General features: G+C 40.9%; 1 protein-coding gene across 1 annotated transcript; it reads right to left on the reverse strand.

The window, feature by feature from the left end:
- Positions 1-331: 331 nt before the first annotated feature.
- On the reverse strand, positions 332-27218 carry SLC18B1 (solute carrier family 18 member B1). Its single transcript, XM_059399165.1, has 14 exons — positions 26980-27218; positions 25686-25825; positions 21455-21550; positions 20689-20762; positions 18796-18943; positions 15071-15227; positions 10413-10549; positions 7918-8019; positions 6263-6354; positions 4993-5088; positions 3262-3336; positions 1847-1940; positions 1701-1750; positions 332-1328 (listed from the first exon to the last, which is right to left on the reverse strand). Exons 1-14 carry the CDS (start codon positions 27020-27022, stop codon positions 1262-1264), a joined length of 1371 nt encoding a protein of 456 aa, XP_059255148.1. The 5' UTR covers positions 27023-27218; the 3' UTR covers positions 332-1261.

A 27218-nucleotide genomic window follows, 5' to 3' on the forward strand; every position in this document is an offset into this window, starting at 1 on the left:
GCTAGGGAAGGCTCTCTCTCAAGATGACTGCCTCATTCTCAGCCTTTAGGTCTCAGTTCAAAAGCCTCCTCTCCCTGGAGAGGCCTTATCTAAATTAGGACCCCACACCAAGTTACTCAGTCACTTACTCTCCTGTATCACGACGTTTCCCCTTCATGGCAACTCTGCAGGACAATGGGAGAGCCTGATATTTATTTACGGTTTGTCTATTCCACTGGAATCTAAGTTCCATAAAAGCAGAGATTGTTTATTTGGATCACAGCTTAATTCCTAGTGCCTCCCAGAGGGGTCAGTTCAGAGAAGTCATTCCATAGATATTTAAAAATTAATATATAGATAAAACCATTTATTTATTTATTTATTTTTGAAGTGTAAATGTGTCTACTACAGCAGGAAAACACATCAGGAGGTATGAGAATGACACAGAGAGATTCACTCATTTTAAGCAACAGCATGGATTTCACACGAAATCAGATGAACCCGTTCCCTAGAATACAAGAAACAGTCCTATGGACTCACTTGCTCTGGGAATGGAATACATCTACCAGAAATATGTTAAAAAACAAAAATAAAAACAAAATCAAAACAGCTGGTAGAATTGTAATAGGGAGATTAGGGAAATGGATAATGTTATACTAAGCACGGTTTATAAATCCAGATCCTAATTCAAAGTATGTTACATAAATGGAAGACTAATGTTATGCCTCTTACACAAACAAAACTTCTACAAGAGCTGAGAGTTTTTGCATGATGGGAGGCAAGAATTATGCCTTTTGAACGAGAACAAAAATCTTAGGACAGAGAGACAGCATGCCTTTTAAAAACTGATTTCACAGTTATTCTATACATTTTATGTAATCTTTACATTACTTTTAAGCATATCAAATGAATTCATTTATTTCCCTGTTAATAAACAAAAGGTAGATTCACAGAATTAGTGCACTTAAAAAGTAAACAAAGGAAACAGGAGACTTAGAGTCGATAATCCCTTCAAGGCCGGGTTGGATCACCTCAAAACACAAACTTTTGCTGATTTTCAACTGCTCTTCTCATACTTAATGTTGCAAATATGGCTGGTCTAGCAGGCCAGATTTTTAGGGCAGCCCAACACAGGATTATCCAAAAATACGTTGAGACCGTCAGGATGCTGGTATACAGTCCATGGAGGATTGTGTGTAATATTAAGAAAACCGCTTTAACTCTGATGTTCAAGGCCAGGAGCACCCGTCTCCCAGTGGGTATTGAGCCAGGATTCTTAAGGCTAGATTTCATTAGGTAAGAGGGAAGTCCGTTCCTCCTCCGTGCCCAGAATATTTTGGAGTTTAGATCTGCATTGAAAGAAAAAAGAGGAGAACCTCAATATTTCTCATCTTAAAAAAAAAACAACAACCCCAGTACCAACATCTCTACTTTTCCCCCTAAATGCATCTATCAAGTAATAAGGCTTTGGGTGCCCAGAAATCTGCTGACTGGAAGCATGGATACAGAATGGTTATTTTTTTTCCACTCCCACAGGCAGACTTTAAAAGGGGGAAAAAAAAATTCAAACTTAGAGAACATTAAGATTTTAATTGATATAAATCTTGCTCAAACATTAAAGGATTTTTCATTAAAGATGTTTTAAAACAAAACAAAACAACAACAACAAAAAACAAAAACAAAAAAAAAGGGGAAAAAAAAAGCTCAAGAGTTGACCATACCTTCTTCTCCGTGAGTGCTCCCACAGATAAAACAAGCCCATCGTTAGTCCCTTGAATACAATTAAAGAAACGGGTTAATGTCAAGTCTCCAAGTCACACGTCTCCACAAATGCAAGGAGGGTGAAAACTAAAGACTGATTACTCACACTTGTCAGGGCCCAAAGACCTTGGACAGCGGCTGCCCACTCAAAACCAATTTTCTCATACAGAAATCCACCCAGGGTCGGTCCTATAAAAGCACTAACAATGAAAAGGAGAAAGAGTATTAAATAGTGTTTTAAAAAAAAAAATTTAAAAATTACTTCCTAAAGGCAGCACAATCCCTCGATCATCCATCTTCATTAAATTGGAACTGTAAGGGGGTGTCTGGGTGACTCAGTCAGTTAAGCGTCTGCCTTCAGCTCAGGTCATGATTCCAGGATTCTGGGATAGAGTCCAGCATCAGGCTCCTTGCTGGGCAGGAAGCCTGCTTCTCCCCCTGCCTACTGCTCCCCCTGCTTGTGCGTGCTCTCTCTCTCTCTCTCTCTCTCTCTGATAAATAAATAAATAAATAAATAAATCCTAATAAATACATAAATAAATTAGAACTGTAAGTACTAAAGACAAAAGCAATTCCTGGACAGAGCACTGGGTGTGAGAAAACAGTTATATCTTGGGGTGCTTGGGTGGCTCAGTGGGTTAAAGCCTCTGCCTTCGGCTCAGGTCATGATCCCAGGGTCTTGGGATAGAGCCCCGCATCGGGCTCTCTGCTCAGGAGGGAGCCTGCTTCCTCCTCTCTCTCTGCCTGCCTCTCTGCCTACCTGTGATCTCTGTCTGTCAAATAAATAAATAAAATATTTTAAAAAAATTATATCTGATAATGACGTTCACAAATTTTAAACAATTCTAAAATTATAGTAACTGCTTCTAAAAAACTGGTACCTTACACAAGAATGTTAAAAAGGAGACGCACCCTCAAAAGAATCTTTATATTATTCTCTCTATTCTTCTCAGTATTTGTATTGAAAAGAACTTAATTCGGTATACATTTATTGATACACTACCATGTCAGTGCATAGTCATCCCTCGGGATAGCAAAGAGTCAAAAATAGAAGAGTGAATGAAGAAATGAAGACATTTTTAAAACTTGAGACATGCTCCTGTTAGAGGAACTTGGAAAGATCACTTTTAAAAGACAGAATGGGGGCGCCTGGGTGGCTCAGTGGGTTAAAGCCTCTGCCTTCAGCTCAGGTCATGATCTCAGGGTCCTGGGATCGAGCCCTGCATCGGGCTCTCTGCTCAGCAGGGAGCCTGCTTCCTCCTCTCTCTCTCTCTGCCTGCCTCTCTGCCTACTTGTGATGTCTCTCTGTCAAATAAATAAATAAATAATCTTAAAAAAAAAAAAAAAACTGCTGGTAAAACCACTGATCTTAGAGGCAGAGCGTGTGGGTTAAGACTCTATCTCTGGTCTAAATGAATTAGGTGCCTTTCGGCAGCTCATTGGACTTCTTGGTGTCAATTTCTCCATGGAAGTGGAGATAGCATTTTCCATCTGACGGGTATAAATGAAAGGGCTACTCACCCAACTGACCACATTGCGCTGGAGAGACCCGACACGAGTCCCACGGTACTTAATCCCTCCTCAAAGCCATTTTCACTGCAGAGACAGAAGAACAGATTTGTATGAAAAGGGAAACCTACACGAAGAAAGCAAATAGTATGTGACAGATAAGTTAAAATAGACCAGAAATGATCTGAACAAAACCAACAGACAGAACACTCCATTTCTAAGATGAAAAGCTAATCCAGTTTGAAGGAATTTTTATATTTATGTTGACTCCATGGTTTTCTAAAAATAATTTTATTGCATATATAAAGCATGATATCGAGTCATGACCCATTTGCATGAAGTCTCATAAAAACATAATTAATGAAGAAATTCTTAAAATGAGATGAACGTGCAAAGAGAGTAACGGGAAACTTTTAGGAAACCCAGAGGCAGCTCCTTATTGCTTGGCTAATAGTTGACTTGAGCCAACAGAGCTCACATTCTTCTCCTTGCTCCCTTGCTGTTCTCATCATGCTTCCTAAATAAAAGACTGGTGGCCCGGTGACAAATGCCTACTGTGATACTAGGATTTATAGTAAGAAATATATATTTGGTCTTCCTCCTGTTTCTGGCATACAGCCACCCCAACACCCTTGGAATTTCCTAAGTGAGGAAAGCAATTTCAAGTGCCTTTGGTCATGTTAATAAGGTGAGCCTTAGGGGCTGGTTAGCCAAGAGAGCCAAGCATGTGATTAGAGGGTTAGAACCTTCCATCCCACTCCTGGAAGCCCCCACCTTTAAGGAGGGGAGAGGGGTTAGAGGTTGACTCCATGACCAATGGCCATCGATATAATCAACTGTGCGTATGTATGATATGTCCCTAAAAACCCAAAAGGACAGGGTGAGAGAGTTTCCAGGTTGGTGAACCAGAACCCTTCCATATGCCAGTGTGCAAGACCCCAAACCCAACAAGGACAGAAGCTCCTTTGATCAGGACTTTACCCTGCATGTCTTTTCATCTGGCTGTTGATTCACATCCTTTAATCTCTTTCGTAATAAACCAGTAAATTCTAATGAGTACACTGGTTTCCTGAGCTCTGTGAATCACTCTAGCAAATGAATTGAACTTAGGAAGTTTTCATGGGAACCTCTGATTTACAGGCCAGTCAGAAGCACATTTAACAACCTGGACTTGGAATTAGCAGCCGCATCACACGGCCATCTGCAGGACGGAGCCCTTCACCTCAGCATGTCACCTTCTCTTCAGGTAGATAGTGTCAGAATCCAGTTGCACTGCAGGACACCTAACTGGTTCTGGAGAGCTGCTAGGTGGTGTGAGACCACCCACCCCCACCACCACCACAAGCCCCCAACACACTGGAAATGGTACTAGAATCATTTTACCTGGTGATCGTATGCCCTTGTGGGGACCTTCTCCATGAGGAGGAAACAATGCTGAGGCCTTTCCATTGTGGTCTGGCTTTTCAAAATTCTGTGGGTTTCTAGGCATAAACCAAGCCAAGCCTCTACCCACAGCTCTACCCATAGCTCATGCGACCTATCACCGTGTTAACATTACCATAGATTGTCATCTATAGTATGGCATACACTATTTATAGCACAATATTGTGTGACATAAAATCATCAAGATTTGGTCTTTTAAAAAAAAAAAACTCCAACATCCTAGAACACTGAGAAATTCAAGAAAGTGTGTGACGCTCCCTACTATTCACGACCCGCTTCTCAAGCACAGAAGGGACTTACTAGGCACAACTGAGGATCTCTGGGATGGTTGGAATTATGCTCATTCCAGCAGAGACACCGTTCAGGACCAGGATGAGCACCAGCAGCCAGAGCTGACTGCAAAAGGGTTTTGGAGAAAGAAACAAAACCAAGCAACATTAGCATGTGGACAGGCACAAAGCCTCCTAGTAGGGAGGGCAGGCTGAATCCCAGAGTGGCTTGTTTCACAGATGATTGTGACTAGTCTGCCTCATTGCCATTTTATCCCACTTCTTTCAGTGACAGCACCCTTACAGCCGGGGTGGATATCAATTCACCACGATATCTCAATTTCTTCGGTCACACATATCCCATGCCAGGAGTCAACATGATAAGAGATTATCACTGTATCTAATCTTGTCAAAATTGGCTAAATGTTCATGTCGCTCCTTCAATCACTTGGGTTTTCAATTGACTGGAAAAAAAATGGCCTAGAAGGGAAGTGGTAAAGGAAGAGACAGGAAACTAATTTTGTTCCACTTCCCACACTGTGCCATTTACTTAATATCCATTTCCCCACCGAATCCTTGCAGCATTATCTTACCAAGCAGCACACACTATGATCAGATAAGAAAATCAAGGCTCTTGGAAGCTAAACGATTTGCCGGAGTTCCCGTATCTAGTAAATGGCAAAGGCTGGATGTAAACCCAAGTCTGAAGGACCCTGAAATACTTACTTGTTCCCTGTCACGCTTTATCCCAGGACTACCTGAAAACCTCTAAGCTCCCTGTATTTCAGCAAGAACCCTACTTCCCTCTCTCTCTCTCTGCCTGCCTCTCTGTCTACTTGTGATCTCTGTCTGTCAAATAAACAAATAAAATCTTTAAAAAAAAGAAGCTCTAATGAACAGCTACTATTTGCTAAGAATGAGACAGAAACAAAAGAAAGATTTGATCCCAGTCTTAAGCCTCAAGAAGGAAGAGATAAAACAAAAACATATTGTAAGAACTATCAGCTAGAAGTAGGTAGCAACAAACACTATTTTAAAAATAAAGTACAAACGTGCAATTAAAATGCAAAGGGAGAAGCTTTTTTCCTCACTCCATATAGATTTTAGGCATTTCTTTTGGCTAGCTCCTACAAATGTAAAATACTGCCAGTCTAACAAACAATTCACTGGAATCCTAAATCAAGGTATTTATTGAAGTACTAAAGTTCAAAATATGAAGCTGTGCCCTCATCCCACCAAAAATTTCTTTAATAATTCTTAACGCTATTCAGCCAAAAATATAGAAAAAGGAAAAACATTACCTTTTAATGTGCAAGATTGGGATGGGTCCTAAGAGCATGTAGCATACTGCCGTGATGATGTTTCCCCAGACCAGAAACCATTTCCTTAGATGCTGGTAAAGAGAATGAGAGTCCAAAAAAACTCTAAGAGGTAAAGTTCCTCCATAAAGAAAGCATATGCAAAAAAAACACAAAACAAACAAACAAACAAAAACATTGAAGAATACAAGCCATGACATGAACAAAATCTAAATAAATACACTGAAGAAAACAAAACTTTACATTTAAGAGAAAATAGGTAGATAATAAACAGAAAAGCAAGAACAATATACCCCTAGTTTCCTAGGAAAAGGATTCCTTGGGAAGGGAGCATATTATAGATTTTGCACACGATGAACAATTCAAAAAATAACAATTTAAAAAGCAGTTCCCACAAGGAACCACCTGGTAGATGCAATACATATTCACATTATTTTAAAAGTACCCAACAGAATTATTCCTTTTAAATTACTTGAGCACAGGCAGAAAATTCTAGAGGCAAAGTATCTGCTCAGTGAGAGAAGAGGGTCTTAAAACTGAGCTCCAAATATTGTTTAAGAACCTTGCCTTTTGTCATTCAGATTACCTAGCAATCCCCATGTAAGTTGTCTTGATAAATATTTATGTAAGCTTAATGAGGAGGGGAAATGCTAAATAAACAAATAAATATATAAGCAAGCACTAAAATCACAGAAGCTGGAGATTTGGCTATCAGTACTTACTAGCACTGTATACCAATCATCTGAACTGAATGGTTTAGACCTAGGCAAAGGAGAACAGAAGGGATTTTCTACCTGGACGGCCGGCCACAGGACAACCAATGTATATTTATGTAGCCAATCCCTTCATTCCCACAGAAAACCTGAATTGTCTCCACTCAATCTTCCCTAGTCCTAACTACTTCTTTGACTCTGCCCCAATTTTTAAGGCCAATCCATGTTATTTTGCATCAAGGGACTTTTTTCCTTTAAAAAGTCAAATCTAATAGTTTGTCAACAGCTTCAGTGCAGACCCCATTTTCCTTCAGAAGAAGCAATTAAAAGTGAATTTTCTCAGAGTGACAGGTTGGAAGACACTGGAACCTTGCCATCGACTCCAAAAATTGAATGCAGTAGAATTTAAATGTTCTCGCCCCCTCAAAAAAAAAACATTAAAAGATAATATACAGTTGATGGGTTATTAATTAACCCATGGAATGCACCCTTTCACAATGTATTCAGATCCCAAATCACCATGGTGTACACTTTAAATATCTTACCATTTTATTTCTCAATTATATATTAATTAGCTGAAAATTTTTTAATTGATTATCAATTCTAATCAATGTATCTCTAAAGTTCCAGAAGTACAGCTGGAAAGCCACTGGGCTAAATATACAAAAGTGATTATTAAATGAAGATTCAGGGGGCGCCTGGGTGGCTCAGTGGGTTAAGCCGCTGCCTTCGGCTCGGGTCATGATCTCAGGGTCCTGGGATCGAGTCCCGCATCAGGCTCTCTGCTCAGCAGAGAGCCTGCTTCCCTCTCTCTCTCTCTGCCTGCCTCTCCGACTACTTGTGATTTCTCTCTGTCAAATAAATAAATAAAATCTTTAAAAAAAAATAAAAAATAAAAAATAAATGAAGATTCAGTGTACGTACTGGTATTTTATCACTCAGCAGACCAAACAATGGTGAAGAAATGGAGTAGGATAGGGCCAAGCCCAGGAATACCAGTCCCACATAACCGGCTGGTAAATTAAACTGTAAAAAAAATTTCATATTAGAGTTATGTTATTAAGTCATTTTTAAAATAAACATAAATCTTTTCTAGCCACCTCTTCAGTTCTTGGTATCTATCATGAGCCCACTACTACCCACCCAGGTGCCCTAAGAATGACACTGACTTGTGTCAATAGACTCCTTTTTCTCTCTAAGGGGAAGAAAAAAACCTAACCAGAGGTCAAAAGTCCTAAATGTCTTGCTCTGTAGCATTTGATTTTGAACATATAATTTTGCTTCTATGAATCATTAACATTTGTTACATGTAAACCAGAGCTTCAAAAACTTTAGTGTAAATTAGAGAACTACCCAGAGTACTTTGAAGAGGTCCTTAGATGGAAACAAGTGTTAACATGCCTTGATTTAAGGGATTTAAAAAAAAAAAAAAAAAGAGGTTCTTAGACTTCAGTTCTAAAATTTCTGATTCAAAAGGTATGGGATGGGGCCAGAAAATTTGCATTTCTTACCTTTTTTTTTTTTAAGTAGGCTCCACACCCAGCATGGAGCCCAATATGGGGCCTGAACTCACGCCCCTGAGATCAAGACCTGAGCTGAGATCAAGAGTGGGACACCTAACCTTCTGAGCCACCCAGGTGCCCTAAGAATTTGCATTTCTAAAAAGCCACCAAGTGATGCTGACTGCCCATAGACTAAAATGCACTGGTGTAAAAAACACCGAGAATAACATTTATCCCATTTATTTCAAAGGGCTGTTAATATCTAATTAAAGAATTGATGGTGTGATGCATTACAAAAGGCTTTTAAAACAGTAAGCTACCACACAACCCTGATACTGTTATTAGCATGATACAAACATCTTTTTTGGTTCACTGAGTTGTTCCTGTTTTCCTTAATTTCCTTAAGCAAGCTCATGAGATTTATATATGAGTCCATATATGTCTCAAATTTTTATAACAAACTAGTCCTTTGAAGATACTAGTATGAAGGGGGCACGTGGGTGGCTCAGTTGGTTAAGCAACTGCCATGGGCTCAGGTCATGATCCCAAGGTCCTGGAAGTGAGCTCCACATCGGGCTCCCTGCTCAGTGGGGAGCCTGCTTCTCCCTCTGCTGCTCTGCCTGCTTATGCTCTCTTGCTCTCACTGTCAAATACATAAATAAAAATCTTAAAAAACAAAAAGATACTAGTAGGAAGAAAAAAAGTCAGCAGTGTCTTCTGATTTTTATAACTGGGGGAGACAGGGTGGAAATGTCCTACCCTAAAAGGCTAGGTGACGAATGACAGGACAGTAAGCTGCCAGTTCAAACAGCTAGTGAGAAGTCAGAAGAAGGGAAACAGGATAAAAATCTTTTGATAGAAAAAATAGGAAAATGTAAAGATATATCTAACAAATGTATTTGGAAAATAATATTTATAAAGATTTCTGATAAAATACACTTGAGCAACTTGGATTTACCACAGATTGGTGACAATATTTTCCCCTTGTTCAGGCAGAAATTCTTCAGAGGATAGAAAAATGACTCTTGAAGAGATACACTGTTGATGACACGAGTGGCATGTGTCATCATAAACACAAAATATGTTTCTTATTACCTCACAGATGCTCAAGCAAGATACTATATTATTTCCTAAACGTTGGGTCAGGCACTAAAATCACAGTCTCCATGTTTATCTTTTTGGTATCTCACATACCCAAAACTGTCTCTAGTGACTTCGAGGAACTGTGTGTCTGGTAACTGTGCTTTTTGAATTCCCAAACGTCACATATAGTCAGTGTGGGATGCAATTCGAGTTCTGCCTTTATAAACACATATTAATTCTTCAGTATAATTAACTACCAGACTTAGTAGTGTACTTTATCACATTATTAATAATCTCTTTTCCAGAAATAACTGAGAGAAAATTTCTACAACACCCAACTTTTAAATTCAACATTTATTTTCCAACACTCAAAAAAAAAAAAAAAATTGAGAGAAACTCATGATTCCTCTCTACTATCCCAGATTAATATATTCCATAGTCATTTCATTGCATGTATGTAATAGCCTAAAAAGTAAGTGGACCCAGAAGGGATCATTAGAGAAGAACATCAAATGAGCTACAGAGTACCCCAAATGTCTCATTGGAATTCAAACAAGTAGAGGAAAGTATCCTTGTTAAGTAGCCAGATCTGTGATGACTCGAACAAGACCTTGAAAAGGAGACCAGTATTCGGGCCACTTAGTGAAAAGCTTCTTTCGTTCATCCTGAATCAGATCCCCAGTCAAGGGAAGGTACAGGCTACCCGTGGGTGCAGTTCTCACCCTATGCAGTTCTCACAGCCACTCAGAGCTCATTGCACAAAGCAGAACCCAAGAGCAAGCAAACACACCCACCTTCTACAGTGCAGAGCTCTTTGACAATCAGGCTACCTACCTTCTCCAGAACAAAGAGAGAAAGAGTAGGATCAAGGAAGCCAAAACATGAGCTGAGTGAGTTGATGACGAAGGCTATGAGTGCCACCTTGGGTAGAGTGATCAGTTTCCAGAACGAGTGTTTGCCTGGATCAGAGTCTTTGGGTAAAAATTTGAAAAAGGAAAAAAAAAATCAGAGTAGTTCACAATGTCAACCTATTTTGAAAAGTAAAATTGGTAAGGCCACCTTTATTTGGTAATCAAAATAACTGCACCTCTGAGTTTGCTTAAAATTACCTATTATCTATATTGCATATAAATTATTCAAACCTAGGAGCCACAATTGAGTTTTCTTAAAAACAGTTTCTCAGATTCATGAAGAATCAACTGGAAGCAGAGTGTGAGGAAAAGAGAGGGTCTTCGGTTATAGGTTATAACTGAGAAGCAAGTGAGGCCTTCCCCAGACGGGACGGAGAATATATAAAGTTAGATTTGGTGTAGGGGAAAAGCCAGAAGCTTTATTAAGGAACAATGTATATGCTGAGAAGGAATCTATGTTCACCAAAGAGCACAAGAAAATTATTTTTTCTGATGGCAAAGAAAACACCAGATTGAGAGGCGTGCTACTGAATCACACATAAATTACACTGGCCCTCAAGTCAACTATGCTGATCTCAGTTCCAGTATCCCCTTGCAGGAACTCAGCTTCTTCACTGTTCCTAGCAACAAGAATGGTTATTTCCAAGCCTCCAGTCACATGCTCTGACTCCTTTCTTTTTCTCCTGCTAATTTTTCAAATTCTATCCACTCCGTAAGGTCTGGTTCTGGCCCACAAATTTTACCTTTCTCTGTTTCCTACCGCACTTCTGGAATCTACCATAACTTTTAGCACCTAAACTACATTTTTTTATTATTGTTTAATATTGTTTGGTGATTTTCCTATCATCCTCTTAATTTACTGAGAAAAATCTTTGCAAAATGCTGGGCAGATAAAGGCAAAAAAGACAGAGCCAAGCCCTGACCTCACAAAGAAGTTACAGGAAGGAGAGGAGAGAGCTAGGATGTAACTAGGAGGGAACCTTTCAGAGCATATGAGAGGACGACCTTAAACAAACAAAAACAGGGAGAGCCGTATAAAGAAGGCTTCCCGAAAGTACTGATATCTAAGTTGATGCCCAAAGCATGAGCTTAAGATGAGGAAGCCAAGGATGAGGAAAAAATAAGCCAGGCACATTATTCCAGGTATGGCACCTTCTAAGACTCAAAAATCAGGAAAACTATTCTGTGTTTGAAGAAATGAAGGGCGGCAAAGCTAGTGGATGGAGAAGGGCATAGGGGATACCAGCAGCATGGAGAGAGATCATACTGCAGAAGCAGGTTTGTGCAAGACTCTGGATAACACACTTAGAAGCCTGAGAAATCACTAGGGAATCCAAATAATGGGTAGGAATCAGATCTGTGGTTTGAAGAAACCTCTCTGTGGCCTTGTGGAGAATGGAGACAAGGGGACCGGTCAGGAGGCAGCCACGTGCTGGGGCAGAGATGATATTGGCCAGGTGTGGACAAGGAAGCTCCTTGAGGGTGAAGATCAGCACTTGCATATCCTTGTTTCTCCAAATACACCTGTCATGGTTCATTACTTAATTCTTGGAGAACAAGGATCCAGTACGGAGCAAAATACCAAAAAAAAAAAAAAAAGCACAAAGAATGGTTCAAGTATTTTGAGTGTTATATTTAGAACTTGGTCAAGATCCAAGGGATAAAGTTAAACCATGATGTTAATTTCTTATTTATTAGCTAAAAAGTCAATGGTGAACCAAATGTGAGCACAGTCTAGGACACTCAACTATAGAAGGTGTGCAGTGAGACTCAGAGAGAGGACAAACACCGCCATGTGGCTCGGGGTAACAGGGCCAGCAGGGAGAGACTTAATTTGGTGTGGACTTTGAATGGTTTATTAAAGAGCTTCATTAGTCACCATTGACATATAAATTATAGATCCATTTTAATTGGTTATATTTATTTGCATATAAAAGGTATTATTGGATTTCTGGTATAAGATAAACTATTATGGCAGAAATGATTGCCTTCTCTAAATCCAAAGCAGGGAAAAATGAGAAATCACAAAGAGAATACATAAGAGCGTCCAAAGAAGCAAACACATAATGAGTTTAATTAAACTGTGGCAGGAGGCCAAGCAACAAAAACCTAGCGTGATACGTGCTTCATAAGACACATGGCAGAATCACCAGGGGAGCTTTCCCAAGCTACTCGGGTACTCTCTCTGCTCCCCACAATTCTGATTTATTCTTTTAGAGAGACATGACCCCCTGGTTGATGATGCTGCCACAGGAAGCTACTGTTAGAGGTGTTACTTGCACAGCATTTAGCTGGATGATTGAGAAGGTTCAGAAAGACTTCCCAGAAGAGGTAATAGAGAGTAAGTTTTGAAGGATAAGGAGGGATCAGAGAAGATGGGAAGGGGAGAGATTTCAGACCATGTGACTCCTCTACTGCACTCTCATAATAGCTCCTCATGGCTCACATTTCACAGGTAGGGATTTCTAATAAAAGGATTGGCACATCCATGACTGCTTTAGAAGTATTTCATGAGAGCAGTACAGAAGAGAGAACTTGGTGAACAGATACAAAGGATAAGAGAGAGAGTGAGAGACTAAAGTTGACTCTTAACCCCCAAAACTAGAACCACGTTGTCTGTGAGTCCAGAAGGAGGTAAAGGAGTGGGGTAGAATTTACAGGGCACCAAATTCTGCCAATATCATCAAAATAAAAGAAAATTTCATTTTCTAACTTCTATCCATAAGCTCTCCAAAAGCATTAATTTTAATAAGTACTCCTTCACGGGAACCCCTAAATCTATATTTATAGTCTTTTTTTCTTTTCTTTTTTTTTTTTTTTAAGATTTTATTTATTTGCCAGAGATAGAGAGAGAGAGTACACACAAGCAGGCAGAGAGGCAGGCAGAGGCAGCGAGAGAAGCAGGCTCCCCGCCGAGCAAGGAGCCCGATGCGGGACTCGATCCCAGGACCCTGGAATCATGACCCAAGCCAAAGGCAGCGGCTTAACCAACTGAGCCACCCAGGCGTCCCTATATTTATAGTCTTAACATTATCAATCTCAGAGGTGTTTCTTTTTTTTTTAATTTTATTTATTTATTTGACAGATAGAGGTCACAAGTAGGCAGAGAGGCAGGCAAAGAGAGAGAGAGAGAGGAGGAAGAGGAAGCAGGCTCCCTGCTGAGCAGAGAGCCGGATGTGGGACTTGATCCCAGGACCCTGGGATTGTGACCCGAGCAGAAGGCAGACGCTTTAACCCACTGAGCCACTCAGGAGCCCCCAGAGTTTTTTTTAATACCAGCTTTTTTCCATTCAATCTAAATAGAAGATCCCTATAGATGAACAGCAACGTTGCCAAACCCTTTTGTTCACAAAAATATAGCTAACAGGGATTTTGTTAAGTTCAGTGAAAATGCTGGAGATTTTAATGGAGGAGTAACAGAAATGAAGAGAACTAACTGTCAAGGAAATAGGCTGGTGGCAGTCAGAAAAGGCCGCAAAAGACATCACGTGGTGGGGGCAAGGTGGAGACAAAAATTGCAGGCCAGGACTCCAGGAGTAAAGAGGCGGGGAGGCCAGTCTAGTGCCTCACCACAGAAGTTCTAAATACCCGTCCTACCATGAATTAATAAGCAGTCTTTTTTCCCTCTACAGTGTGGTAAAGGGTTGACAGAACTGTTTTTCCCACTGCATGAGACTCTGACCCGGTGTCAGTTTCTTGATTATCAGCCCAGTGTTCATCTGTGAACCAAGCGAGCAGGATGCTCGACCACAGAAACCACTGTCACGCGCAGAAACAAGCACCACCTTGCATTTCAGGGGGGTACTTCTTCTCTAGAAACTTTCTCTAGCTCTCTCCTCTCCAGCCTTCAAGTTAACTCTCTAGCTCTGTTCCCCTCATCACCTGATAAAGGTCAAATGCCAGCGACGTTACTAGGCAATCTTGCTTATAATAAAAATAGCCCTTGCCTGGTAAATGTCACTCCGTAGAGTCCGTAGAGAAAGAACTCGAAATGAACGATGTGTATCTGATGAGGACACCAAGCTTGGTGCTTCCCTGAGTGTGCTGACTCAGGCATGTCCCTCATGGTCACCCTTCCAGCTACGTCCATGAAGCCATTACAGAATAGGTTGACTCCTATGTGGCATAAAGTTTTGAAGCCAGGGTGTCCTCCATTACTGCCCGATGTGGCTGTGTGTTCTCACACTGGCAGCTGGGAGGACAACTGGGGAGAAGGTCTGACCCCGCTCTCCTGCCTACCGGCCTTCCAAGAAGATAGTGTGGCCTTTGGTAACTTGTCATTCAGAATACTTAATTAAGTCCAAGAAGACCTCTGGTGGGCACTTCACAGGGTGATGTTTTATGATGAGAAATTAAATATTTGACAGTTCTAAAGGTCAGAACCAATTTGTAATACATAGAAATTCATATAAACTGCTTACAGTAACATTTCTGAAAAGAGAATCAATATTTTAGGGTGTGCCATAAATCTATTATTGCTTATATAAAATGAAAGTGAGTATTTGTTAAATTGGCCTCCTACAGAGGCATAAATACACTTACATTTCAGACTCTTAAAGTGAGTAATAAATGCAGTCTTACCATAATTAGGTAAAATGTACATGTTGAGTGGTACCATCAGCAGAACTATGCATCCCAGCAAAATAAAAGGCATCTCATAGCCAAAGGACTGATACAGGAAGCCACCTAAAGGAGGCCCTAAAACTAGTCCCAGTCCAGAAAAAATCTCAAGACTTCCCTAAAAGTGGGGGGAAAAAGAAAATTGAGTCAATATAATTTGTTTGAAGAATTAACAAGTAAAGATTTAATGGACACCATCTGAAAAAAATTCTATCGCTTCACAATTTACACACACAAACCCATACAAACCCAAGATGAGCCAAAAACTTAAATACACATATTGAAAGCATAGAAATTCTAGAAAAATAAAATATGGTAGGCTTTTTATTTTTTTTTAATCCCTATGGTTGGGAAATTTTTCTAACTGCAATATAAAACTCACAAGACACCAAAGAAAAAATTCACAAATCAGATTACATAAAAATATGAAAACCAATGGATGGTTAAGTACATCAAAAGACAAAGAAGAACAGGGGAAAAAATACTGACAAAAGACTACTTTCCCCAAATATATCAAGACAGCTAATACTAATCAATGGGGGAAAATGAAGAATCCAATAGGAAAATGAGCAAATGCTATAAGTAGACTATTGACACATAAAATACAAGTAGCTCTTAGGCATATAAAAGAAAGCCCATCCTCATTTTCAAAAGAAGTAAACGGTTAAACCACAAGATACCAGTTTTTACTAACCATCCATCAAATGCTCTGCTGCCAAGAAAGTGAGGAAAGCAGCCCATGCGGACACTGCTGGTGAATGAATGAACACAGGAGGGTAATCTGGTACATACTCGCTGACCCAGAATGCCATTCCGGGAATTTAATTTTTGGGCACAGTCGTGAAGATGTGACACGGTATACGTACAAACTTAAGTGTTTGTAGCACTGTCTGTACCAGCAAAAGATGTAGACGATCTAAACATTCATCAACACTTTGAGTAAACCATGGATGTATGTTACCTCCATATAGTGAAGTACTACATACTACCACTGAAGGGAAACCAGAGTAGGGAACTCTTCATGCATAGGCACAGATCATGTATAGGCACCGAAAGACCTCCAAAGTGATTTCACTGTTAGTATAACAACAAGGCTCTAAACAGTGTGGAAAGTATCCTACCACTAGCGTAAAGGAAACAAAGGGGAAAGAATCACATATGCCCTCTGTATGTGCGCACATGCATGCCTTCGTGTGTGTCCACACACACGCCCATGAACACATTCATATGTACATGGAATCACTCTAGAAAGAACCTGTAATCTCTGTGGCCTCCAGGAGGACTGATGTGGGACTGCATTCCTAGACACCAGGTGTGTCCATGAAGGTGAGGAAAAGTAATGTATAGAATATATTCACTTTATTCTATATTTCCTTTGGCAACTTCTGAATTGGGTACTAAATAAAATTTTTTGTTAAAATTAAAATAAACAGGGGCGCCTGGGTGGCTCAGTGGGTTAAAGCCTCTACCTTCGGCTCTGGTCGTGATCCCAGGTCCTGGGATCGAGCCCTGCATCGGGCTCTCTGCTCAGCAGGGAGCCTGCTTCCTCCTCTCTCTCTCTCTGCCTGCCTCTCTGCCTACTTGTGATCTCTACCTGTTGAATAAATAAATAAAATCTTTAAAAAAAATTAAAATAAACAAAACTGTGCTAGGAAAATATTTTACTCTTAAAAATCTCTTATAGAAATTGCACCATTTTAAACGAATCTAGTCTTTGGCGGTGCTAAGCAGAGATTGTGGCTTGCAACCTTGCAACCTGAGACCTCACAGAGGACACAAAAGTAGTCCATTGGTAACTTTCAATTTCAGTAAGAATATAGGAATTCTACATTTTGCCATAAGGAAGCTGTCCACATTGACTACCAAGTTAGCTGTGTCAGTTTTAGGCTGTAATTTTTATATAGAAAGGGGGTTGGCAACATGAATTTCCCCTGTTGACCAGAAAATCACTGTTTTACAGAGCCTTTTTTTTTTTTTTTTTTTCAAATTTATTTCACAGACAGAGATCACAAGTAGGCAGAGAGGCAGGCAGAGAGAAAGGAAGGAAAGCAGGCTCCCTGCTAGCAGAGAGCCCGACACGGGGCTCGATCCCAGGACCCCGGGATCATGACCCGAGCTGAAGGCAGAGGCTTTAACCCACTGACTATTGCTGTTATCATAAGAAATTCCTTGGGTGGCACCTTCCAGAGTGTTCCACAGAAGAGCAGTTCTTTAACAGTCAAAAAGTAGTTCCACAGTCAAATTGAGTTGTGGAAAATTAAATAAAATATCTTTACTACAGAATTTCTCAGAGCCTTAATACACTCACTCAAGTGAAAGTTGGAGGACAGCACAGGCACACTCCATTTTACCCCAAGAACACTGTTTTACAGAGCCTGTCAAGGGCCTCGTGTTCTTCTGAACCGTTTTTGAGAAATGTGTTTCTGGGAAATGTACATCACTGCCTACCATATGGCTACAGAACATAAAATGAGCCTGAACAGTCAGCTAGCTATAGATATAGATATTCAATAAAAAGTGGGAAGAAATATGGGCACCTGGGTGACTCAATTGGTTAAGTGACTGCCTTCGGCTCGGGTCATGATCCTGGAGTACCAGGACTGAGTCCCACATCAGGCTCCCTGCTTGGTGGGAAGTCTGCTTCTCCCTCTGGCTCTCCCTCTTCTCATGCTCTCTCTGTCTCTCATTCTCTCTCTCAAATAAATAAATAAAACCTTTAAAAAAAGGGGGGGGGAATAATTACCTACACAGCAAAAATACTAATGACCAAAACTATAGTATTAATATGGGTAAATAGGGCATTCTTTTTTTTTTTTTTTTTTAATTTGACAGAGAGATCACAAGTAGGCAGAGCAGCAGGCGGGGTCGGGGGGGGAGAGCAGGCTCTCTGCTCAGGGGCTCAATCCCAGGACCCTGAGATCATGACCTGAGCTGAAGGCAGAGGCTTAAACCACTGCGCCACCCAGACGCCCCACATAAGGGCTTTCTTAGAACTAGGCTGAGGAGGCCCTAAAGTCTAAAGGAAAAATGATTCCTTCTGAGGGCTGCATTTGGTCTGATATGCAAACCACAGGTCCTTCCAGAGTGCCTGGGTCCAGAGGAGAGAGCCGTAAGAGAGCCTGCTTGGGGACGGAGGCAGTCAAGAGTTGGGACAGACATCTGGTCTGTCACTAATACTAGGTGTCCGGCTAATATAGGGGAATGGAATACAGGTTCTGGAATTGGGGAAAAGTAAGAGAGCACACAAGGACTCCAAGCCCTCTAAGATTCCTTCCATGAATCTGGGAAAAGTAGAGGAAGGCCTCAAGCTTAAATCAAGTGTCTGGTTGCTAAGGAACTGTCCACTGTTGCTCGGTCACAGTCTGAGTACAGAGAGACAACAAAATACTACCAGGGAGCTCGTTTTGTTTGTTTTGTTTTTAATGGTAAAAAAGAATATTTAGTTTGAACCCCATTTACCTGTCAAACTGCTCCTTCAGGAGATCATAAGCATAGGAAGTGACCTAAGTAAGACTGATGGTACACTTGCTGACAGCCTGCTGCTGGAAGTAGTAACTGGGGTAAAAGATAACCAAAACACACAGAAAATAGGAAAAAGTAGATCTCAAAGGAAGTGTTAACTTGGAAAACGTGAATATTTTCGCCAATGCTAAGAGGAAAATAGGAAACACATATGAAATACATACCAACACTGTAGCCACATTATTTGGAAAAGCCTTTACGAGAATGGAAAAAGACGCAGTTATTGCTGCCGCAAAGCTGACCGCATCTGCCACTCTCACTAGAAAACACATAGCAATAAATATCGGTCCATCTGGAACTTGATCCAATACACTAAAAAAGAACAAGACAATTCTCAAATGCCGGGCTGGTTTTTATTGTTTTTCCTTTTTATCTCGACTCATTGAAAAGGATCATATCTCTTATAATAAATCTCTTTAGAATATGATTTTTTGGGGGTGCCTAGTTGTCTCAGTGGGTTGGGCCTCTGCCTTTGGCTCAGGTCATGATCTCAGGGTCCTGGGATGGAGCCCTGCATCCGGATATCTGCTCAGCAGGGAGCCTGCTTCCCCCCTCTCTCTGCCTCCCTCTCTGCCTACTTGTAAGCTCTCTCTCTATAAAATAAATAAGTAAAATCTTTAAAAAAATGATTTTTTAAACTTGCTTTGTTGTACTTTCAGTAGAAGGCAATTATTTCTTTTTTTGGTTAACAATCTGCATCATATAATGACAGTTTCGTTGACCTTGTATGCTGATGTTAACTGGTCCTCTGCAGGTGATACTAAATCTGGTTTTTGAAACATGTAGAATCACTCTGCTAAGAACATAGATGAAAAAAAGACTTCTTGGTCTCAGGTACCCCTCAGTGGCAGAACTCAAATCTTCAAACAAACAAACAAAAAAAGGAATGCAGAAAATAGAAGACTACCCCCCTGCCAAAAAAAAAAAAAAAGGAAAAAAAAAAAGAAGGAAAAAAGTTGGGGGGGGGACCAAAAAAAAAAAACCCCACTTAGTTTGATATGAAGGCTTCCTGACCTTACTTCATCATCTTACCGTGCTCTTTTCATGCCACTATACTCCCCAAGTAATTGTGTAGGCTCGTTCAGATGATTTGCCACCATACTGCTGGTGTAAGGACTCTAAGCCTTAAGACTTCTATTAAGTTTTTTGGTTTTTTTTTTGTTTGTTTTTTATTTGACAGACAGAGATCACAAGTAGGCAGAGAGGCAGGTAGAGAGAAAAAGAGAGAGAGAGGGAAGGAAACAGGCTCCCCCTGAGCAGAGAGCCCAATGGGATGCGGGGCTCGATCCCAGGACCCTGGGATCACGACCAGAGCAGAAGGCAGAGGCTTTAACCCACTGAGCCACCCAGGCGTCCCTGCCTTAAGACTTCTGTAGCTATTTTACCTTTGGTACTTATTTTCTCTTTTCCTGGAAAAAGCAATGGAGGGAACCATTCCGAAAGGAGCATATGACTCAAGCCTAGCCAATCAGAGTGTCCCCCTCCCCTACACTGCCCCAGATAAAAGGATGGGTCACCAACAAGATCAGGCCAGCGGTTCCATTCTGAGAATCTACCGGAAACTCAGGAAAAGTGGGAAGCTGTTGAGGAATTCTTCCTATGGGAGCTGCCGGGAGAACTCTTGCTACCACAGGGGGACACCTTGACCAAGATCAAAGCCTAAGAAGAGGAAAGCAAAACCAGGACCTTGAGAAAGATCTCCAAACACATTATTTTAACATCTGTCTCCTGATATGCTTTGGCTGTTTCTTTAATGCACTTGGCACTTGAGCCAAAACATATCGTGTGACTTGGAAAAGTGAGTTAAGTTTCTGTCACTCACACTCATAGCCCTGATGAATAGATTCAGAAACCACTTAACGGCAAGTCCTTAGAAGACTCTTTCCTTCATTGGCCCTATCCTCTAAACACCCAATTCCCTTCACCAATAGCTTTTTGTGCGGCTGTAAGCAGGCAATCAATGGTACTGAGTGATTTAAAGAATCCATTAAAATTTTAAATTGAAGATAAATTATGAAATCTGTTCAAGTTCCCAAACATATCAGAACATGACTTACCCAAAGAGAATTGTAACTCCTCCTGAGACAAACATTCCTGCTACAAACATAAATTTTGCTCCAATTTGTACAAGCTATAATAAATGTCAGAGAAGAGTAGTAAATTGATGACTGTTACAAGTCCACATCCACATAAACACATCTTCTGCATCAGAAAATACAAGGTTTGGGCAATATATGTACAATTAATATAAGATTATAATAATTCTTTAATGGAATGGCAATATACATTGCTTGCAAACACGGAAGAAGTGAAAAGTCAATCAACCCATTATGGTAAATGAAATAACTCAGTCAGAGAAAGACCAATACCATAGGATCTCACTCATATGTGAAATTTGAGAAACAAAACAAACAAGCAAAGGGAAAGAAAGAGACAGAGACACAAACCAAGAAACAGACTTTTAACTATAGAGCACAAACTGATGGTTACCAGAAGGGAGGTGGGTGGGGAGATGGATGAAATAGGTGATGAGATTAAGGAGTGCACTTGTTGCAATGGGCATTGGGTGTTTAATGGGAAGTGTTGAATCACTATACTGTGCACCTGAAAATTAATATTACACGATGTTAGCTAACTGGAATTCAAATAAAAACTTGGGGAAAAAATTAATCAACCCAAAGAATGGAACCATCAACACTTCGCATAATTCATAAAATATAATGATGGCTATGTCTGTATCAATGGAAATTCTAGACTTATAGTGGAATAATTCATTATACAACATATAAAAATGAAAGTATTCATATGAATTTTAATACTTACATATTTTCCAAACACCAAAGATGCCAGCAAGTCAAACAAAGCGTAACATCCAAAGATCATACCCGTAACTGTATTGCTGACTCCTTTCTTTTCAGCCTTTAAAGAAATATTAAAGGAAACAAAGTCTGCAAGACAAACTTTCATCCATGTGGAAAGATGGAGCTATTAGATCAGGGCATTGTTTTCTTGTAACCTTTATCTGTGTAGCAATTTCAAAGATTATCATTTAAAAATAAACAGAATGGGGAAGGAAGGGAAACTATAGTAAGACCCAGTCTCTGACATGAAAATTATTCACTCACCACACCCATGAAGAATTGTTAGCTTTATAATCTTGAGAAAGAAAAACAAAGCTGGAGGCAACGCATTTCATGATTTCAAAATAAATTACAGGGGTGCTTAGGTGGCTCAGTCTGTTAAGCATCCGACTCTTGATTTCAGTTCAGATCATGATCTCAGGGTCGTGAGATCAAGCCCTGGAGCAGGGCTCTGTGCTGGACATAGAGTCTGTTAAGATTCTCTCTCTCCTTTTCCCCCTGACCCTCCCCCTTCCCACACTCACGCCCCTGCATGTGCACTCTCTTAATTAATAACAAGTTGAAGTAATTAAAAATGCATGACACTGGCATAGACAAACATATGGAATAGATTAGAAAGCCTAGCAATAAACTCACACACTTATGGTCAAATGCTCTTCCACAAGGATGTCAAGGACAGACAGTGAAGAAAGGATAGTCTCTTCAACAAATGGCATTTGGGAGACCAGACATCCACAAACAAAAGAATGGAATCAGACCCCTATCTTACACCCGCTCACAAAATCAACTCAGAACGACTTAAATGTAAGATCTGAAACTGTCAAACTCCTCAAAGAAGGGTGCTTCTTGACGTTGGTCTTGGCAATGACTTCTTGGATTTGACACCAAAAACTCAGGCAATAAAACCAAAAGTAGACAGATGGCATGAGAACTCAGCAATAAATAAGTCAAGAAGAGAGGCCTGAACAGATTCCTCCCTCACAGTCCTCATAAGGAACCAACCTTGCTAACATCTTCCCAGACTTCCAGCCTCCAGAACTGTTAGACAAGGAATTTCTGTTGTTTAAGCCACCCCGTCTGTGGTATTTGTTATGGCAGCGCTAGCAAACTAAAACAGGTACCCTCAGCGGGGAGATATCATCAAAGGAGTCAATAAAGATATGGAAAGAGGGGTGCCTGCGTGGCTCAGTGGGTTAGGCCGCTGCCTTCGGCTCGGGTCATGACCTCAGGGTCCTGGGATCGAGCCCCGCATCGGGCTCTCTGCTCAGTGGGGAGCTGCTTACCCCTCTCTGCCTCTGCCTGCTTGTGATCTCTGTCAAATAAATAAATAAAATATTAAAAAAAAAAAAGATATGGAAAGAACATTCATTGGTCAAGTCACATTATCCATGTTCCTTGCTTAGTCGATCTGGTAAGTATTTCATCCTAGAGTCTGGCATTATTGATATAATGGCTTTGCAACTAACATTTATTTACTGGACCCTCACTATGAGGATCACTATTAAGTGCTGTTGTTCATGCTTTCTTACAACAACTGAGTAAGGGGTGCGTTTTTAGCTGGCCCCATTTTCTAAAAGAGGAGGCAGACATGCAAAAGTTACACCATCATGGCAGCCATGACAGTTTCCATGTTGCGCAGGTGCCCGCATTCACCATGGACATGGGATGGTGACTTCAGATATTTCAGAATCACATTCTAGGGCAGCAGCTAAATATCACTTTTGGAATGTGGAGGCTGCTTCACATTAGAAAACCAAGAATAGCTATTAAAAGCAATTTCTAGTTCACATGTTGTCCTGTGACAAAGAAGGAGGGTGCCAGAAAAAGGGTAAGTAGAAATAGGAATCCTGCACCAGAATATAAGAAGGGCCCTGTTTCTCCTTTGTCTAATTAGCTCTAGGTAATAGGAAGGATACATGCAGGAGGAAAGGTTAAGTTTTGCCTATACATTTGGCAACCACAAGACTTTATTTTAATAAGAAATGAAAAGAAAGAGCCCACTCTTTATATCTAGACCTTTTAAAGTTAGAATGCTTTCTCCCTTCCTCTGTCTTCTTTCCTTCAGCTGTCCCTCCTGAACAAAAAAAGTAAATCAAAAACTTAAAAGTGCAGCATAGGAATATCATCAATAATACTTGAACAGCTTTGAAAGGTGACAATTGGTAACTATATTCATTGCAGTGAGCATGGTGTAATGTATAGAATTGTCTAATTGCTATCCTGCAGGCCAAAACAAATGTAACAACGTACATCAGCTCGATGTCCGTTTCTTTAAAAAAGATTGGAAAAAATATTAACAACGAAAACAGGGGCTCCTGGTGGCTCAGTTGGTTAAGCATCTACCTTCAGCTCAGGTCATGATCTCAGGATCCTGGGATCAAGTCCCACACTGGGCTCTCTGCTCAGCAGGGAGCCAACTTCTCCCTCTGCCTGCTGCTCCCCCACCTCGTGTGCTCTCTCTCTCTTACTCTGCTCTATCAAGCAAATAAAGTCTTAAAAATAAAATAAAATAAAATAAAATAATTAAAAACCATGTATCTGTAGTCTGGTTTTCCTTCGGATTCCACTAAGAGGAAGCTAATACTGCTCTGAGTTCCAACTGAGCCGGGAAACGCTCCACTATCTTGTCGTTCCTGTTACTCTAGTTCTTCTCTGCCCTAATTCCAGAGGCTCTACCCCTCATTATATTTTCTGAAACCCAAACTTAATCAGGCTATTCTGTCTTGATCAGACATCCCTGATAATTTCTCGCTGACATCCTTGGCCTACATGGAAGGACCCTTGCCTTCTAGCTCCCCCTGCCTCTGCAGATCTGCTGCCTCCTGTTGGACTTCCCTCCAGCCAAAGCCCAAGATACATCAAGTCGCCTGCTTTCCCCAAGACTATGCTATTTATTTTGCTAATCCCATGACTATCCAACCTATTTCTTTCCTACAACACCTCTGCCTCTGTTGTTCACCTTGAGAACTACATTTCTCAAGATTTACCTTAGGTCTATCCCATGAAGTCCCTTTCAGTACTATCCCTTTGTCTCCCTCCCCACCTGCACACAGGACAAAATTAACTATTCCTTTCCCTAGAGTCTCTTAACAATTTGAAGAGCCTTTGGTAAACGGTGTCCAAGTACTCTGCAACTCGTGGTTTTTTTTTTTCATCTTTTGCCACTCCCAGTGAATTGACAAGAGAGGGACATTGTCTTATCTCTTTTCTGCCCTAATGTATCTAATGCCTACAGACCCTAGAGTGGGAAACCATTAACCCTTCCACTCCCACTCAGTAAAGAGAACTAAACTGGGCCAGTCACTGAACTTCTGAGTCTCGTCTTCATTGGCAACATGATGAGATTCTCGCTACTCTCCTACTCCCTTATGCAGTAGCTGCAGAGACCAAATGGGATAAATGTGTGGGAAAGCCCATTGAAAACTAAAAAGCACTGTATAGGTACAAAGTCACATTGTTCTTTTAGCAGAGAAGCCATTTCCATCCTCGTTGGTAACACACAGAATGAAAAACTCCAGGTTATCAAGTCAATGAGAGAACTCAGAGTGCAATGAGAGCTAAGATTTGGGCAGAGTACAAAGCCAGTACCCGTCTTTCATGCTTCACCCCACCCACCTCCAGATAAGGGATTCTCTACGAGTTAATTCCCTTTGAGTCTGTCATGAACCATAAACCCACATAAAAGGCAATGGTTGGAAGGAACTAGCCACTTTAAGAATTCCTCATTGGCACAAACCATTGCTACTAGATTCCGTAAGAAATTCAAGTTAAAGAAAGGGGATTTAATGGGACCATGTCTTCCTAATTCCAAAATATTAGTAAGTTAAAAACTCCAGGAGACAAACCTCCTGTCTCAGCATAGACCTTTTGCAATAATGCCAAAATCTCAATTACTCAGAGCACCCCCTTGTTTCAATGCAGAAACCAAACAAAGATTTATCAAACTACATGTAAGAGAAGTAATCCACAGATGGTCAGTTATATTTAGGGGAGTTATCTCCCAAGAGGGTCTCCTCTCTGACTGGATTTTTTTCTCTGGTATCAAATATTCCATCAGAAGTCTTTCTGTTTACTAAAGTTCTATGCATCATCTTTATTAAATACAGATTTTTACATTTTACACACCACAGAATGAAATAATTCAAAGTGCTTGTTAAAAAATTAAAATTCAGAAAAATAGAAAAATGTCTCACCTCCTTGGGGAAAAAGGGTCCAAGGATAGAATAGCACATCATAGAACCCAAGTTAATGGAAGCTGCTGATATCAGTACAAAGAGCTGTTCTCTTGAAAGCTGTCTGGATGTCTCTCTTGCATTTCCTGGAGGGTCATCACCTTAAATGCAAACATGCTACAATATAATTGGGACTCCTGATTAAAGTTCGCAAAAGTCACTTCTGTGCACGCTGAAGATAATATCTGCACAGTTAAGGGCTATTTTGAGTATAGCACATTTGATCAAATGTAACACAAAACTCGTACATCACTCCCATTTTGAAAACATATCATTTTCAGGGCAGAATTTATCAAACCATCTGATCTGTTTTGCCTTCACTATTTCTTCCACTTCTAGTAAATTCCTTCAGGAAGGATGAGGCAACCAAGAGCCCTCCAAAGGGTACTGCTCTCTAAACTATAATGTAACTTCTCCAGTTACTAGCTTCATATGTTACATGGACTCAAAGTGTTCTTAGCATGTCAAGTTAGCTGTTCTAGGGTAGTATTGAAGGCAAGTGACGTGTAAGTAGGAGAAAACAAACTACAGCATTCAATTGGCAAATGAATACAATGGTATGCTGCTGGAAAAACAAGTCCCACAAATCCATAAATCGATCCGTATTTTACACTAATAACTGGCCTTTTGCATTGATTATTTCAATACTTATTTCCAGGGCTAACTGTTCACTTAATTTTATAGATAACTGGTCAATTACTCAGTTTCAAATATTCAGCAAATCTATCAGTCATTTTTAAATTCAAAGGCTTGGAGAAAAAGGAAATTTAAGTAAGAAAACTTTACTTGGTCTGCTCTACGTTTCAGAGGTTGCCACTGCAGTCCGGGGGGGGGGGGGGGTTGAATCTGTGCAAGATGAGGAAGTCTCAAGAATCTTTGTAAAACTTTCTGGAATAGATGAGGAAGGGAACTGAGAGCAGGTTAAAAGGGGGAGCAACAGTAGGTGCTCCAAATGTAATGCGTTACCTTTGTCTAATGGCATACTTATTTGAATGCATTCCCAAAGACAGGATATTTACAAGAGCAGCGCTACAGAGGAGAAAAGTCTTCAGAGACCTCGCCCTGGCCCTGAACTTTAACCCCTTCCAGAGAGAGAGAGGCTCTAACCCGAAGACCCGCTCCCCCACCCTCCTCGCCAGGCCCCTGCTTTTTCGAAGCCCTCCGAAACAAACCAAGCTAAAATTAATTCAATCGTCCATAAAGGCGACAGGACCCATGCCACCAAGGGGTGTCTGTCCGCGCCGCTCTCGATCACCTCTGGGGAGGCGTGGGCCCTCCGGGTCCCCCGACGAGTCCATGAGCGCGACGCACGGTACTCTCGCGCTACTGCTCCGGGGTCCAAGCCCGCGCCCTCGGACTCCACCTCACAGGAGCCAACAAGCTGGCGACGCCTACTCAGCCAGACGCCCGCATCTCCGATTCCCCGCGGGCAGCGGTGGGCCGGGAGCTGCCCGCAGCTGGGAAGGATACCTACACGCTCGGAGAGGCGGGGCG

This window comes from Mustela nigripes, chromosome 5 (assembly GCF_022355385.1).
Source record: "Mustela nigripes isolate SB6536 chromosome 5, MUSNIG.SB6536, whole genome shotgun sequence".
In the NCBI taxonomy this organism is placed as follows: domain Eukaryota; kingdom Metazoa; phylum Chordata; class Mammalia; order Carnivora; family Mustelidae; genus Mustela; species Mustela nigripes.

Excerpts from the sequence above, each read along its gene's own strand:
- SLC18B1 (XM_059399165.1), bottom strand. The coding sequence starts at position 27,022 with ATGGACTCGTCGGGGGACCCGGAGGGCCCACGCCTCCCCAGAG. Across the intron at positions 20,763-21,454 it reads CTTTGGTGTTTGGAAAATAT|CTTGTACAAATTGGAGCAAA; the intron begins GTAAGTATTAAA and ends CATTTATTATAG. Across the intron at positions 3,337-4,992 it reads GAGATCCTCAGTTGTGCCTA|TGAAAATGGCTTTGAGGAGG; the intron begins GTAAGTCCCTTC and ends CTGTCTCTGCAG.